We start from the raw sequence: 14,729 nt of genomic DNA, 5'->3' as shown, positions 1-14,729 counted from the left end.
GTCGTCACACTGCAGTGACTGTGGTGTCGGACACTGTTGGTGTTGATGAGAGATATTAATTTGTGGCCACAAGCTGAGAGTTACAAAACCACTTCCTGTCTGTGATTTTAGATACGAATAAACAACTTACTGTTCATTAAAATAGAATTTATTATCAGGTAGAGGATGAAGGAGGCAGGCAACATGGATGCCCCAACATTAAATCTGACATATTTACATTTATTTACAGCTTTTATCACAGCGAGGGCCACCAAAATGTCATTGTATCTGATTTTGTGTTTCTTTAATATTCTTTGTATTTTTGTTGTCATTTTGTGTGTTTTGGGAAATGTTTTTGTATTTCCGTTGGCTTTTCCTGTTTGTTTCTGTCATTTTGTTTATTTCTGTTGTTGTTTTGTGTTTTTTTGGAGTCTTTTTGTTTATTTTTCTGTCATTGTTTTGTATTTTTGATGTTTTTTTGTGTGTTTTTGGAAATGTATTGTGTGTGTGGCAAGACAGGGAGGACCTCTGGCACTGCCTCATGTTTTGGTTGTGACGCTGTGACACATATGGTGCGTGTGCGTGTGTGTGTGTGTAGCTTTCTACTGCTGTGAGTATGCCTTGGCAATATATTGAGATTCAAAATATATCGAGTTTTACATCTTGACTATATAAAAAATGTTAATATTGCTTATATCAATATATTTGTATTTTGTAGCTTATTTTGAATTTAAAAAAAAATACTTATTTTAAGAGTCGCTGCTTTCACTATTTCTCAGAACAGCATGAAAAGCACAGTTGATGATTTATGAGTGAGTCCTAACTCTGATCTTCACCTAAACAAGCCACACTACAGAAATCACTGTCAAATCGTCCGTTATAGGAGAAAAAGGCAAATACGGCTCATATAGTGCAGCTGTTTGTTAATAAATGATTATAACTAATCTTTTCAACTCGTTTTAAAACCTTTTTTTTTGGTTTATGATATAAAGGAAATTTAAAAGCCTGTCTAGCGTAAATGTGCATAACATTAACACTGCCTCCTACGGCTCTATGTGTGTGTGCAAAGCTGGTCCAACCTCACTCCAAGAGGAAGTAGAGACTTTGTGTCTCCACAGGTGGTGTGTGTGCGTGTGTGCGTGTGTGCGTGTCGCAGTAGGTGAGCTGTTGATCTGAGTTGTCCTCAACCATCTGTGACACACACACACACACACACACACACACACACACACGCACACACACACAAAAAAAAAAAATGTAACATGCTTGCATTCTACTTTTGTTTCCTCGTTTGAGATAATCCCTAATCTCTATGTCGTCTAACTGTTTTTGTTGGTCATAATAAAACTACAACATGAATGAAAGTGAGAAAAGTAACAAGGGGAAGGTTGACAGAAGCAGGGGTTCTCAACCTTGGAGTCAGGACCCAATTTGGTGTCGCAAGACACAGGGAGGAGTGCCAGAGATGCCTTCAGGAAACAAAGAATATTTTTTGAACAATTTAAACCCATTTTTGCTTATTTTCACCATTTTTCTGCAGCTACACAAACTTGCCATATTTTAACCTATTTTCATCACTTTTTCTTACCATATTTTTGCTCTTTTTAATGCATTTTGGCAACATTATTCTAACTTCTCCATCACATTTCAATGTTTTTTTCTGCACAAATGTTTCCACTTGAAAAGTTTTTGGCACTTATGAACCATTTCCACCACTTCTCTGACCTAATGTTGCATATGGTGACCCATTATTGTCACTTTTAATCTCTTTTCACCATAATTTCTGCTTCTTTTTGCAAATTTAGGTTTTGCCACTTTCACAATTTGTCATGCACATTATTTGCTGGTTTAAACTAATTGTTCCTACTTTTTAAATGACATTACACCAACTCCGCTCTAATTGGTCACTCTAATTTGCAACATTTGACCAATTTCTGTGGTTTTTAAAATCCCATTTCACCACCTTTTTCAGCATTTTTGTTCACTTTTAACCCATTTTATTTCAGATTAAAACAAGGATTTACATCTTTAAAATGACTAGGGTGCAAATAATAATAAACTTCCTGGATAACAGTGGATATTATTCTGATGAATAAATAAATGTGGTTATCACAGATTCATAGAACAATGGACCATCATTTTGCTGACTTTATGGATGGACCCCAAAAATCTCTCCTAAAAACTCATTATTTTTGTGTGCAATGGAAATGGTCACACTACATTAGGGGGATGAGTTGTTTTTGCAGGAGAGGATGTGTGTGAATTATTAAAGTTACCAATTAGACCAGCTGACATTTAGATCAAAAACACTGACACACCAGCTTTTAGCAGCAGCAGCAGCTCCCTCCTTCACCTTTTCTCCGCCTTTCTTTCTTTCTTTCTTTCTTTTTCTCTTTTTCTCTCTCTCACACACGTTCGTTTCTGCTGCTGTGTTGCAAAGGGCAGCCGACGCCACCATACTCTCTAATAAACCAATCGCTGCAGCACAAGGGTCAGACTAAGTGACCGGGAACAGCGTGGGACTGCAGATGAATGAACAGTCAGGTTTTAATACTTGACATTTGACACATGAAGTGAAAATAAAGGGAGCTTTCTTTCTTATGGTATCACTAAAGGAACACATTAGAAACTGCATTTAGATTAATGACCAATCTGCACATTAACACAGGAAAACACCAATATTTTCTGTGTTTGTTTCATCAATTTTTTTTGTATTGTTGTCATTTTGTGTGTTTCTGGAAATATTTTGGGATTTTGTTGCCTTTTTCTCTATGTTTCTGTCATTTTGTGTATTTTTTTTTAACGTTAATTTGTGTGCTTTGTAGTCTTTTTGTGTAATTTTGTTGTGGTTTTGTTCATTTTTGTTTCATGTTTTGGAGTCATTTTCTGTATGTTTCTGTCATTTTGTGTATTTTTTTTTTTACATTAATTTGTGTGCTTTTGTAGTCTTTTTGTGTAATTTTGTTGTGGTTTTGTGTATTTTTGAAGTCATTTTGTGTAACGTGTGTTTTGGAGTCATTTTCTGTATGTTTCTGTCATTTTCTGTATTTTTGTTGTTGTCATTTTAGGTTTTTTTCGGAGTCTTTTTGTGTGTCACCAAAGCTCTGTAGCCACTTTATTACTCGCTACTTTTCTAATTCTTACACGCTAAATGTGTTGGAGGTTTTATACTCCTTGGAGTTGAACACAAGCATTTTTACAGGATACAGTATGAATGGATAATGCCCAAAAAACATGATCTCTATCTGAACAGATTGTGTCGCTCCCTTTGAAATCTTTGTGTCAGGTTTTAAACACAAACTCAGACTAATTTGTATAAATTTAGGATCTGAAAAGTTAACAGCTGGGTCATTCCATGTCATTTGAACAAATGGCCCACGCACTTTGGTCTCTCAGTGAAAAACTAATAATTATGAGACACAGACGCAGCAACAATGGCCGCATGTAAAGGATTTTCAATATTTGCGAATGGTGGAATAACCCAAAGCTCGGGTCCAAAAAAAAAATTTGCATAAAGAAAAATTGTTTCATAACCCAAGGAAGAGTAACCTTTATACTATATATTAAAATAGTCAGATTTTTTTCTTACATTCCCACATGCAGTTATGGGCCAATGAAAATATTTAAAAAAAAGGTTTTTTTTGGATTTCAAGAGACTATGGGTGCTTTCACACATACCTCTTTGCTCCGCACCATGCTTCACTTCCTCGGACACTCTGGTCTTTTTGTGATATGTGAAAGGTCACTGGATCTCTGGTGCGGAGCAAAGAAGCAAACTCTGGTCCTCTGAAAAATGTAGGTCTCGGTTTGGCGGCGGCAGCAGTGCTGCTGCTGCTTGCCTGCCGCCACGGTAACAGCACACACTCACAACCCAGTGCTCCAGCAGCAACACACACGAATATCCATCCATCCATCCGTCCATCAGTCCATCCATCCATTTTCAGAGTCGCTTTGTCAGCACACAAAAACGTCACATTTCCTCACTCCATCCATATTTCTCCCACATCATTAATTTATTCCACTCATCTCTGTTTTCCCAAACTATTCACATGACCAGCGATGGCTGTACACATGACTGCTCTGTTTTATCTGCGTATATATTCTTATTCTCTTCACATATTACACATATGAAGAGAAACCAAATGGCGCGACTGTCAGTAGTGACTGGGCAGCGTCACATCGTCACGGCATTGGAGGTTGAAGTATTCTGTCCAATTGGAGACCGACCGTTTCACCTGCGTGACGTAGTTCGGAAAGTTTGGTGCGGACCACATTAAAATGCAACAATGTTGCAGATTCAGCACCTGAATCGCACCGAGTCCACCGGACTATATGTGTGAAAACACCAATGCATATATGGGACGAGTCATTAGTGATTTGAACAGTCTATGTACGTGGCTCAAAGCTGAGACATTTGCTAAGTTTTTTTCTGAAGGCCCAAACATGTTCCAGCCCCAAACCCAACATTTTTCTTTTTCAAAATGTGAGGGTCTGGCTCGTCCACCAGATAGGATGTATAGCAGATATAATTATATATTCTGAGAGAGTAGGTAGAGCTGTATTACTAACCCAAATTTCATTTTCCTATGTGATGTAGTTCCTGAGATATTGTAAGCTGAAAATTGAAATTGGCCATATTTCAAAAAGTATTATTCCGATCAAACTAAACATTTACAGTGTGACTATTGAATAATCACGGAACGTTTGGTAAAATTGAATCTAAATGTAATGGTCTCCTGCACTTACCGTGGGGGTGAGTCCGGGTACAGGCTGTGGATCTGTGAAAGAGTTTCTCTGTACGAGTCAAAGTCCAAACCAGGAGGGAAGTCCTCTAAGCAGCTGGACCTCAGCTCTCCAACTGAACCTCCGTAAGAAAAACCATCTGGTCCTGCAAAGACACATTGTATTATCGGTGCATGGCAGGCAGGTGTAGGACTGCACTGGAACTTAGCAGGAAATGTAGTTTTATTGATAATTGATAATGATATTGATCTCTCAGCTTTGGTTTTTGTTCTGCTGGGTCTGAAACTGCCGTATGATTAGTCAGGAATCTGATGTAGGGTTGGTTTGTGTTGTTAATATACCGGCCATTGGTCAGGTGACATTGTGTGTGCGTGTGCGCTGAAGAATGCCGTGTTCTAAAACGACAAAAGAGTTCAAATATGTCCCCTCGTCCTTCTCTTTTATCCTTTAAATGCAGGAGGAACCAGGACTTTATTGCATGCAAGTCAGTTATGGTGTTACAGTTCAACTCGTGAACATGTTATCTCGTCACTGTATCAGCATGTGTGCTGCAAAACTAAGAAGAAATGTGTGTGCGTGACACTGAGAGCTTCTGCTGTGATGCTTCACTAGCTCTAACGATCACCAGTTGATCTGATACACCCGACAGGTGTAGGCGTTCTTCCTACCTCGGAGCTTTTTTGTGGATGAAACCGTTTGTCAGACTTGTCAGAAAAATCAATGCATCATTCTCGGACTGACCGTAGCTAACGCGAAGGTGGGGGTTTCGGAGGCGGCTGTCTTTGCGCAAGCTGCCGACGATGATGGTGATGCAGGAGAGGAAGAGGACGAGACCTATAACGATGCCCGCCACCACCAGCGGAGACACCAGGAGAGATGCCTCCCCGCCCGACTCCCGCTCACTCCGGCAGTCTGGGTATTCCCCATGGCTCTGGTTGGAGCTCACTGCAGGGACACAGAAAGACAGCGAAGGTCAAGATTGATAACCTTCTGCTCCAAGGCAGTTTCAACAGTTTGTAATTCGCCAATGCAGCAACGTGAGGCAGGCCAGCTATTAACTTATTGAGAATCAGATTCATTAAACACAACAAAGTAGATTTTTCACCAATCAATTGGTTTGATGTTGGATGTTGGCCTTACCTTTACCTTTAATTAAACATCTGCTGTAAAAGGGGGCCGGGCTTTCAGAAACCATTCACAATATAACATGTTTACAAGCTGAAAGTGAACACCCATAGCTGTGACAGAATCAACTAAAATGTCTGTTACGATGAAATTGTTCAAACAAAAATCGACTGTTGTGACAAAAACAAATCTTTGGCGACAGAGTTACTGCAAAATTGCCAATTACGACAAAATCAACAAAAATGTCTGTTGTGAAACTGAAGTTTGTTTCGAGAAAAAGTCAGATGCAACAAGAAATGGAAATTTGTAACAAAGATGTCTGTTGCAACAAAGTCTGTTACCACAGTCTTTCATAATGACTGAAAAAGTCACTTGCCACAAAAAAGGTGAGACAGCAAGAACCGAAAGTGGCTTTTGCCACACTTTTGGTTCTCGGCCCTACCATAAAGTCTGCCCGAACAAGAATTCCCATCATGACAAATAAAGTCTGTTACCACAAAATTGTCCATTATGACACAAATATCTGTCGGAAACAAAATACCTGCTGCTACAACTGAAGTTCGTCATGAGGAAAAGTCAGATGTAACGAGAAATGTCTGTTTTGACAAAAAAAGTCTGTCACACATTGACGAAAAAAAAGTCTATTACCAAAAAATTGTCTATTGCGACAAAAAAGTCTGTCCGAACAAGAATATCTGTTGCATTGAATTGAGTCTATTGCGCCACAATTGTCTGCTGAGAAAAACAACAAACAAACAAAATGCATATTGTGACAAAAGAAGTCATTGATTACAAAAACATTTATTTTTCTGTTCCAAAACAGTTTCTTAAGACTAAAATATTCATTACGAGGTTAAAAAAAAAGCTACTTGACAAACCACCCATGACGATGGTCTCTTGCTGTCCTTTAAGGCTTTACAGTAGTAGAAGGATTAAAGCGCCCCCTACATGATATACATCATCATCTAGAGGAAGTCGGGGCGTGTCATTAAGGTGATTAATATGAAGAACCTGCAACTCGCTCTGATTTAGTGCCACGTATTGTACCAGCTTGTGTGCGATTGTTCCAGTTCTTGTTCCAACACGTTAGTATCTGATGGATCCCGTCGTTGTGTGTGAGGTCACCGTCCGTCCACCTGTCCATCAAACAATGAACCCAGAGGTCATGTTGTGTAAGCGTCGCTTCGCCCTGTTCACATTATCCTCCGCCGCCTTCTTTCCCCTCCGTTTCTCCCTAGGGACTTATTCCATTTTCAGTGTGACAGATAATTAGAGCTACAGTCCACACACACACACACACACACACACACACACACACACACACACACACACACTCGCTCCTTCTCTCTGCCATCATCATCATTAGATTACGGAGCGATGGTGTTCCTCTTCATTTCTGTTTAATGTCTCATCCGTCTGTTTGCTCTGCGCCTGTTTGGATATTTTCTTTATCTGCCTCGCTGTCAATCACTGAAGATCTATCTGCACTCACAGCACCGGTGGATAAACAAGCAGCTTCTTTATCCTTCACATATCCGTTAATTTCCAAGCTGTGAATTTAATCTGCAACCGAAAACAACAATTCCAAGTCCAGAGTGGAATAAAATATTGTGCAAATGTGTGATATTGTCCCAAAACATGTGGGTCATGGTTCAGTCCTTGTCATTGAACCATATCACTTTATTTTTACTCAGATTTTACACGAGAATGGACATTTCCGTCTCTCTGACCACCTGTTTACTGAGACAAATTGTGTATAAATGTGCGATATCTTCCTGAAACTTGAAAGCGAGGATAAATTCCGATTGCCCTTTGAGCCTCCGCGCACAGCTAGCCCGGACTGTCAGCACTCCTTGGAGCTTATTACGGTTAGTACGGTTACGTAAGCAGAGGATATATTGCACACAGGCAGCATCGAGGGTAGCTAAGGGGCTGCATTAGTCCTTAAGTAAAGAGGGAAGCGTCCGAGCCAATCACCTGTATTAAATAGATGGTGCGGCTGATGTATGTGTTTCTGGGTTATTCCGATTAAAAAGAGAGTTAAAACAACCTGTGCATGCCTGGGAGTCCCTTTTGTGTCCAAGTGTGCAACAATTATTACGATGGTACCGATTTTAAAAAAAGGAGAAAAAAAAAACAGAAAATCCCCCCGACGTTACTAAAAACTGAACGCAGGGGGCGCCATTGCTCCGTAAGGCAATTACAACGTTGGGGGGTGGGGGGGCCCTCTTTTCAACAGCGCTGACGAGAACCCTGAACACTCTCCATTCCTTTGTTGTTTCACATCTATCGTGGCGCTAATCATTTTCAAGTATAATGGTAAGAAATGTCTGTCTCCTCTTCTGTCCACATGTAGCGTGCCACATTTTTGCGGAAATAAGTGGTCATGTACGTCTCATCCTGTGACGTGTATTTAAAAAAATAGTGTTTCCACGGCACTTTACGATACGTTTCAACATGGAAACTAGCGATATTTGAGTGTTTTCTTTTTGAAACTCAGATGTTTCCATTACCAGTTTTTATTGCACTATTTAGATTTGCTGCATTTCCAAGGGTAATGGAAACGCAGGTAATATTACTATTTCCGTTTCAGGAAGTGGATTTCGTATTCTGAATCCGTTTTCCGCTGTGACATAATCAGTTGGGGTTTTTCAAAATAAAACAGTCGGAAACAAACAACCAACATTTTTGAATTGTTAACCATTATTTGGATCCATGGGAAGGTAGAAGTATCATGTTAATCCAAACACTGATTTATTGTTCAGATAAAGTAAAAGTAGACTCTTCTGTTCCTGCAAATAAAATAAGATGCATGTAACTTTAATGGTTTTGCCCCCCCCCCCCCCCCCCCCCCCCCTCCCCCGTGGAGCAGAACATGCTTCCCGCTGCTTCCCTCTAACGCTGTGCTGAATATCAAACAGAAAGAACAATCAAAGCCTCTAAATGATTTACACTCACAATATCACTCCCATTCTAGCCTCTGTGCGTCTCCATTGCTCACTTGTGACTTCGATCTCCCCTGGATGTTTGTAATCCTGCTGTCTACGCTAACTTGGTTTTGCACAGATTGGTGAGAAGAGGAAAATGTTCTTTCAAGCCAAACGATTCCCAGCTGACCTTTGCTCTTCCTCTCTCTCTCCAAACAGGGTTTGATCTTCATTTAGCCTCATCTCCTCCTCCTAAACTCCATTTTCTCTCTTTTTCTCCAGGGAAACCTTAGAAACCTTAACTCACTCAATGAGTGTTCCCGTCGCATCATGGGCTGTTGGTTTGTTTAGTGTATGAGAGGTAGAATTTACATACATACAACAGTTAAAGCATCTATTGGCCACACATGATCATACAGTAACCTCAGCCTCTGTAAAACAAGACTCAACTGTACAAAAGCAAGTATTACTCACGGCTACGCTGTATTGGAGAACTACAGTAGATATATATATATCAGAGTTGGGCAATTTGCCAATATTTGCCATAACAGTTTATATTTGTTCACATCAGTATTGGTTTTTTCACCGATGTTGACAAAAAGTAAACGTTCTCATTCATTGTGTTCTGAATTTATTTTATTTACAGTGCTATCCAGTTGTTTATGGTGTTACAGAGCTATCTACCATATTTTCCAGGCTATTGAACGCATCCCAAGAATTTTCCAATTTTCCAGGAAAAATCCCTATTGGCTGATGAGGGTGCTGTTCAAACTAGGCTTTACACGATCAGGATTTTTGGGCCAATCACCAATAAAGTTAGGATGAGATAAAACAAGACAGAATACGATAGGATAAGATGAAACAAGATAAGATAATATGGGACTCTATAGAATAAGTTAAAATTGGATAAAATGAGACAAAATAAAATTTGAGATAAGTTAGGATAGGATTAGATGAGATCAGATAGGACGAGATAGTAGTATGAGACGAGATGAGATGAAAGAAATTATGAGGTGTAAAAAGAGATAATATTATACTTTATTTTTATTAGTCTCACAATGGGGAAAATCCTGTTTAGTTTAGTTGCCAACAGTTAACATCTACTTTATGTGGAATTATTTAACAACAAGATGTGGTGCAAAGAAAGTCTAAATCATTGGAAAAGATTTATGCCACACAAAGACAAAATAAGAAATAGGAGTTATAAAAGCATAAAGAATAAATCAACATCCATATATAACATCTATACACATACACAGGAATTAATGCTGTGTGTGCGCGTGCGTGTGTGCGTGCGTGCTACCTGCTGTGGCCTGTGTGTGGTTACTCTAGTTCACTCCAGTGAAGCTTTACGCTGTGATTTGTCTTAAACAAACCCACGAGGAAGCGTTGCCATGGCAACACGTCCTGATTACAGGGAGTAAAAAAAAGAACAACTTTCCCTCTTCCTCCTCCTCCTCCTCCACTCTGTAAAAAAAAGCTGGCCATTAGAAGATGATTTTTATAGATCCGTTCCTCATCAGATGTCTAAAGTTAGCCTGACTCCAATCTGAGACGCTAATCAGCTAATGGACGACGTTCATCACGCTGCACACGGACGGCTAATCAAGTCCCTTTTACACAACAGTCAGTATGAATTCAGTCAGAGCGAGGCTACGTTAGCATCAGGTGTCTGTCCACACGCACACAAAGTGATGCTAATGCTAACTTCCTCTGGGTTTACCTGACAGAATAAAGTGAAAACACCTGTGGCCTTTAGCAGTGAGCTTTAAACGTTATAGATTAGACTCTTCAAATCTTTTAGTTGCACTTTTTAAATTAGATTCATTGAGTCTAAAACATCAAAAATGGCTGATAAGCCACAATCCCCCAAGAGACAAAATAACAATGGAAAAAAATCTCATAGGACGAATGTTAAAGGAGAAAATGCCAATGGAAAATATGACAAATGAAAAAAAAAACCTGCATCGGGCAAAACCTCAAGGGACAAAATCCCTACGGACAAAATCCAAATAGACTAGATCCTAACAGACAAAACCTTAATGGACAAAATCTCTACGGAAAAAAAAATCCCAATGGACAAAACCCTATGGCAAAATCCCAATAGACAAAATCCCTATCAAAAAAAATCCCTGTGGAAAAATCCGAACAGACAAAACCTCAAGGGACAAAATCTCTACGAAAAAAATTCCCATTGGACAAATCCATACAGACAAAATCCCATCTGACAAAACCTCAAAGGAGAAAATCACTACAAAAAAAATCCCAAAGGACAAAATTTCGATGGATGAAAACCTAAAGGACAAAATCCCAATAGAAAAATATCCTTATGGAAAAAATCCCAGACAAAACCTCAAGGGACAAAATCCCAATGAACAAAACGAAACAGGTTTTACTATAACATCAACAACACATCATCAGTCGGATAAAACTTGGGCGTCACAAGCTAATCATCCCTGTGGTATCTTTTCTGACAACTCCTACTTTAAATTTTACCCTTGGCGATTTTGTCCTTTGGGATTTTGTCCCTCAGGAATAGATTTTGGTCGTCTGGATTTTGTCTGCTGGCAATTTTTCCCGTGGGGTATCCCGTACTGTATAAAATATGTCTTTGTCTCTCATTGTCAACAGAGGAAATACACAAATTAGACATCTTAGAATAAATGAGTCAGGAATCACACTTTTTGCACTTTTTAGTGATTAAATTGTTTTTAAACATATCATTGGTTTTTCACTTCCTGATTTGACTGACATTGAATTGTCACTAATATAATTCATTGTAAGGTTGAATCCCCTCACAGTGGGACTTTACCTCACTCACGCTGGCTTTGCATCGTCGCGCAGCAACACTGATTAACCTCACAGCTGGAGCTCTTATTATGCCATTTCAAATATTCACTTTTCCTCACATTATTAGTCAGAATTTCTGTATATTTCAGGGCAAATATTGGCTGAAAACCAATCGCTATCATAAGAAGAAGGTCATGGGTGTAGCGGTGGGTGAGAATACGACTATAGGACTTCTGGGATGTCTATAATATTTAGTATTATTCAAACTTTCTTATTGTATTTGACAGGTTTTCCAACAGAGTTTCTTCTGCAGATGTGACACACAGTAACAGATGTTTAATATTCACTTGCTCACTGTGTTGGAAAACAAAGGAAGTCCATTTTGGTCCATTTCCTGTCGTTCTATTGAACCATTAAACCATCAGCTAGCATTAGTGCTCCATCAGGGAGACGGAGCATCAACTCCTGAAGCAGAGAATTACTGATGATGCAATGATTTAGAACAGACATGGGACACTTGCAGCCATCAGTTTAATTTGGTGCAGCCGCCCAAATAAATACACACAATTAGTCCAAAAACACATGAAAGGACAGAAAAATACACAATAAATAAGCAGAAATGCTCAAAAAACATACCAAATTACAAAAAAAGGACAACAAAAATGCAATAACTGAAAAAGTACGGGACTATGATAAAAATGACTCAAATAACACAGATTATACAAAAATATACAGAATGCAGAAAAATATACAAAGCAACAAAAATGACAGAAAATCACGTAAAACGACAACAAAATATGCACAACTGACAGATAAACGCTCAAAATGACAATAATAATTACTAAAAAAGACATAATTACTCGGAACAAACAAAAGACAAAAATATACAGAACGACAAAACAAAATAGGCAAAAATGACAGACAGACACTCAAAATGACAACAAAAATACACAAAAATGGCTCCAAAAACACTTAAACCAAAAACCAAAATATACTATGCAACACCAAAAATCACACAAAAGGAAAATAATAGACACAAAATTGTGACAAAGATACACTTGTTCAAAGATTAAATACAAATGAGAGAAAAACAGACATCCTGTGTTAACGCTCTGATTGGTCGATATTCTAATGCTGCCATAACTGTTAATCATGTGACCCTCAGGTCAGATACAATCACATTTTTGTGATAGAAGTTTCCTCATCTCTGATCTGGAAGTTTTCAACATATGTTTTTTCCATTGAGCGTCAACATATTTAGAAAACAACACACTGTGATAGTTAACGTTACACAGACGCTCAATCAGACGCACAACGGCAGTCAGTCATGTTGGTATGTGGGTCACTAAACGGCTGTGTGTGTGCGTGGGTGTGCGTGTGCGTGCGTGCGTGTGTGTGTGAGAGAGAATGTGGGTCAGAACACGTAACACTCTCCCACAGTCTGTGGATCCTGTGAGGATGGATGATCACACCTTCATGGCCCATATTTCTGTTTTCCTCTCAGTTAATCATAAATTCCTTCAATGGTTTTCCACCAACTTTTGTTTTTATGTCATTTTTTAACGCCACAAACTGTTTCGGACCCTCTTTTCACGCCTTATTCTCATTCTGTTCCATTTCCATCTGTTTTTCTGGGTTTGGGTCGTGAGGGCAGAATCCTCAGCAGAGAAGCCCAGACTGTCCTCACCCTAGCCCCTGGCCTCCCACCAGCTCCCCCTTACCTAAGACCATGAACAAGATGACCAGAACAAGCACCTGAAATGAGGCTTAAAGATCGGGGCCCACATTTAGAGTACGCTACGATCAGATCTCACGTCAGGTCTGAGCTCGTGTACGATAATCTGAGTGGATTAGTGGTTCAGCACAGCAAAATCTGAGTATGACTGAAAATAGAGTATTAAACAAGCCTCAGCTGTCATTTAAACATAAGCAGAAATGCTTTCATAACAGCTCAAAATTGATTATTAAAATAAATTAAACAAAATAGAAATTTTTTTTTTTTTTAAAGCCCATGTTATTACTTATACCACTTTTTTGGTTTTCCTTTCATGGAATATCGTATAACACTGCTAAAAACTCTGCTGCCAGAGCAGGAGTTGAGGACCTCATTCATACTAGTGCCTTAAACTTTTATAAATACGCTGCAGTAATCGGTAATCTGATGAATTATAGGTACATTTGGCTGAAGGCATAATAAACACAGACAAGGAACAACATTTTGTCATTTTAAGGCTTTTTTTTAAGCATTTTGATGATTAATTCATTTTAATGTGATATTTATTGCCTAAAGCGTGCGGACTCAGGTTGATATCAAAGTCATATACGTGTGTGTCTCAGTGCACACAGGGGGGCAGACTTCACCTGCTCAGTAGCTGATCCTCTTCTTCTTTAATTCCAATTTTCACACGTTCAAAAAGCACGTCTTTGCTTTGCTCCACCTCAGATGTGAGGATACCAATTGTCATCTTGTAAAAGCTTCTTTACTTGTTTGACCTCAGTGGGCGGGGCCACAGAAACAGGAGGTTGTAACAAGTTAATGACGATCGGATACACAGACACAAAAAAAGACTGATAACACACGAAACAACATACATACAGAATGGCAGGAAAATTACAAAATCACAACAAAAATATGAAAATTTACTTTAAAACACGCAAACAACAACAATGACAGAATAGTAAATTAAACAACCACAAAACCCAAAATGTATATAAAACATGTAAAACAACAGCAAAATGTGCAAAAATGACAAAAATGCTCAAAATGACAAAAAAACACACAAAACAACAATAGTATACAGAATGGCAGAAAAACATTAAATTCAACAACTATTTAACACAAAATAAATCATTACGCTGGGATTGGTCAGATATGAATGCTTCATGAATCACACATTGGTCCCGTCGTACGAAACAAACGTACACTCAGATTTACACCCGTTTTCACACAAGGTGGATACATGAGGACCATGGTGAGGAGCTCAGAGTAGAGCCTGATGTCTACTGTAGGAGATGCGTTTGGAGGACACACTTAAGCACTACAGCACTCTGATATTTATAATCAAAGATGAATGTGTGCTGATCTGCAGTGATAATAAACCCTCCTGTTATTGGTCGGTCGTCTCTGCTAATCCGGCTTCGATTGGTCAAGAAAACACAACAACA

General features: G+C 38.9%; 1 protein-coding gene and 1 long non-coding RNA gene across 2 annotated transcripts in view; one reads left to right on the top strand and one right to left on the bottom strand.

Moving 5' to 3' along the window:
• Positions 1–14,729, top strand: part of LOC114477232 (uncharacterized) — a 71,990-nt gene that overhangs the window by 7,689 nt on the left and 49,572 nt on the right. The window lies entirely within an intron of this gene.
• The window catches only part of bean1 (brain expressed, associated with NEDD4, 1), a 30,997-nt gene that overhangs the window by 1,975 nt on the left and 14,293 nt on the right, over positions 1–14,729 (bottom strand). Inside the window, exons 3-4 of the mRNA XM_028469436.1 lie at positions 5,464–5,667; positions 4,726–4,867 (exon numbers count right to left, since the gene is read on the bottom strand). Coding sequence (XP_028325237.1) covers positions 4,726–4,867; positions 5,464–5,667 — 346 coding nt within the window. The remainder of the gene's footprint in view (positions 1–4,725; positions 4,868–5,463; positions 5,668–14,729) is intronic.

The sequence above is a fragment of the Gouania willdenowi genome, chromosome 15, assembly GCF_900634775.1.
Source record: "Gouania willdenowi chromosome 15, fGouWil2.1, whole genome shotgun sequence".
NCBI classification, from domain to species: domain Eukaryota; kingdom Metazoa; phylum Chordata; class Actinopteri; order Blenniiformes; family Gobiesocidae; genus Gouania; species Gouania willdenowi.
The sequence above is the reverse complement of the archived record's forward strand: the minus strand, read 5'-3'. Positions and strand labels throughout refer to the sequence as shown.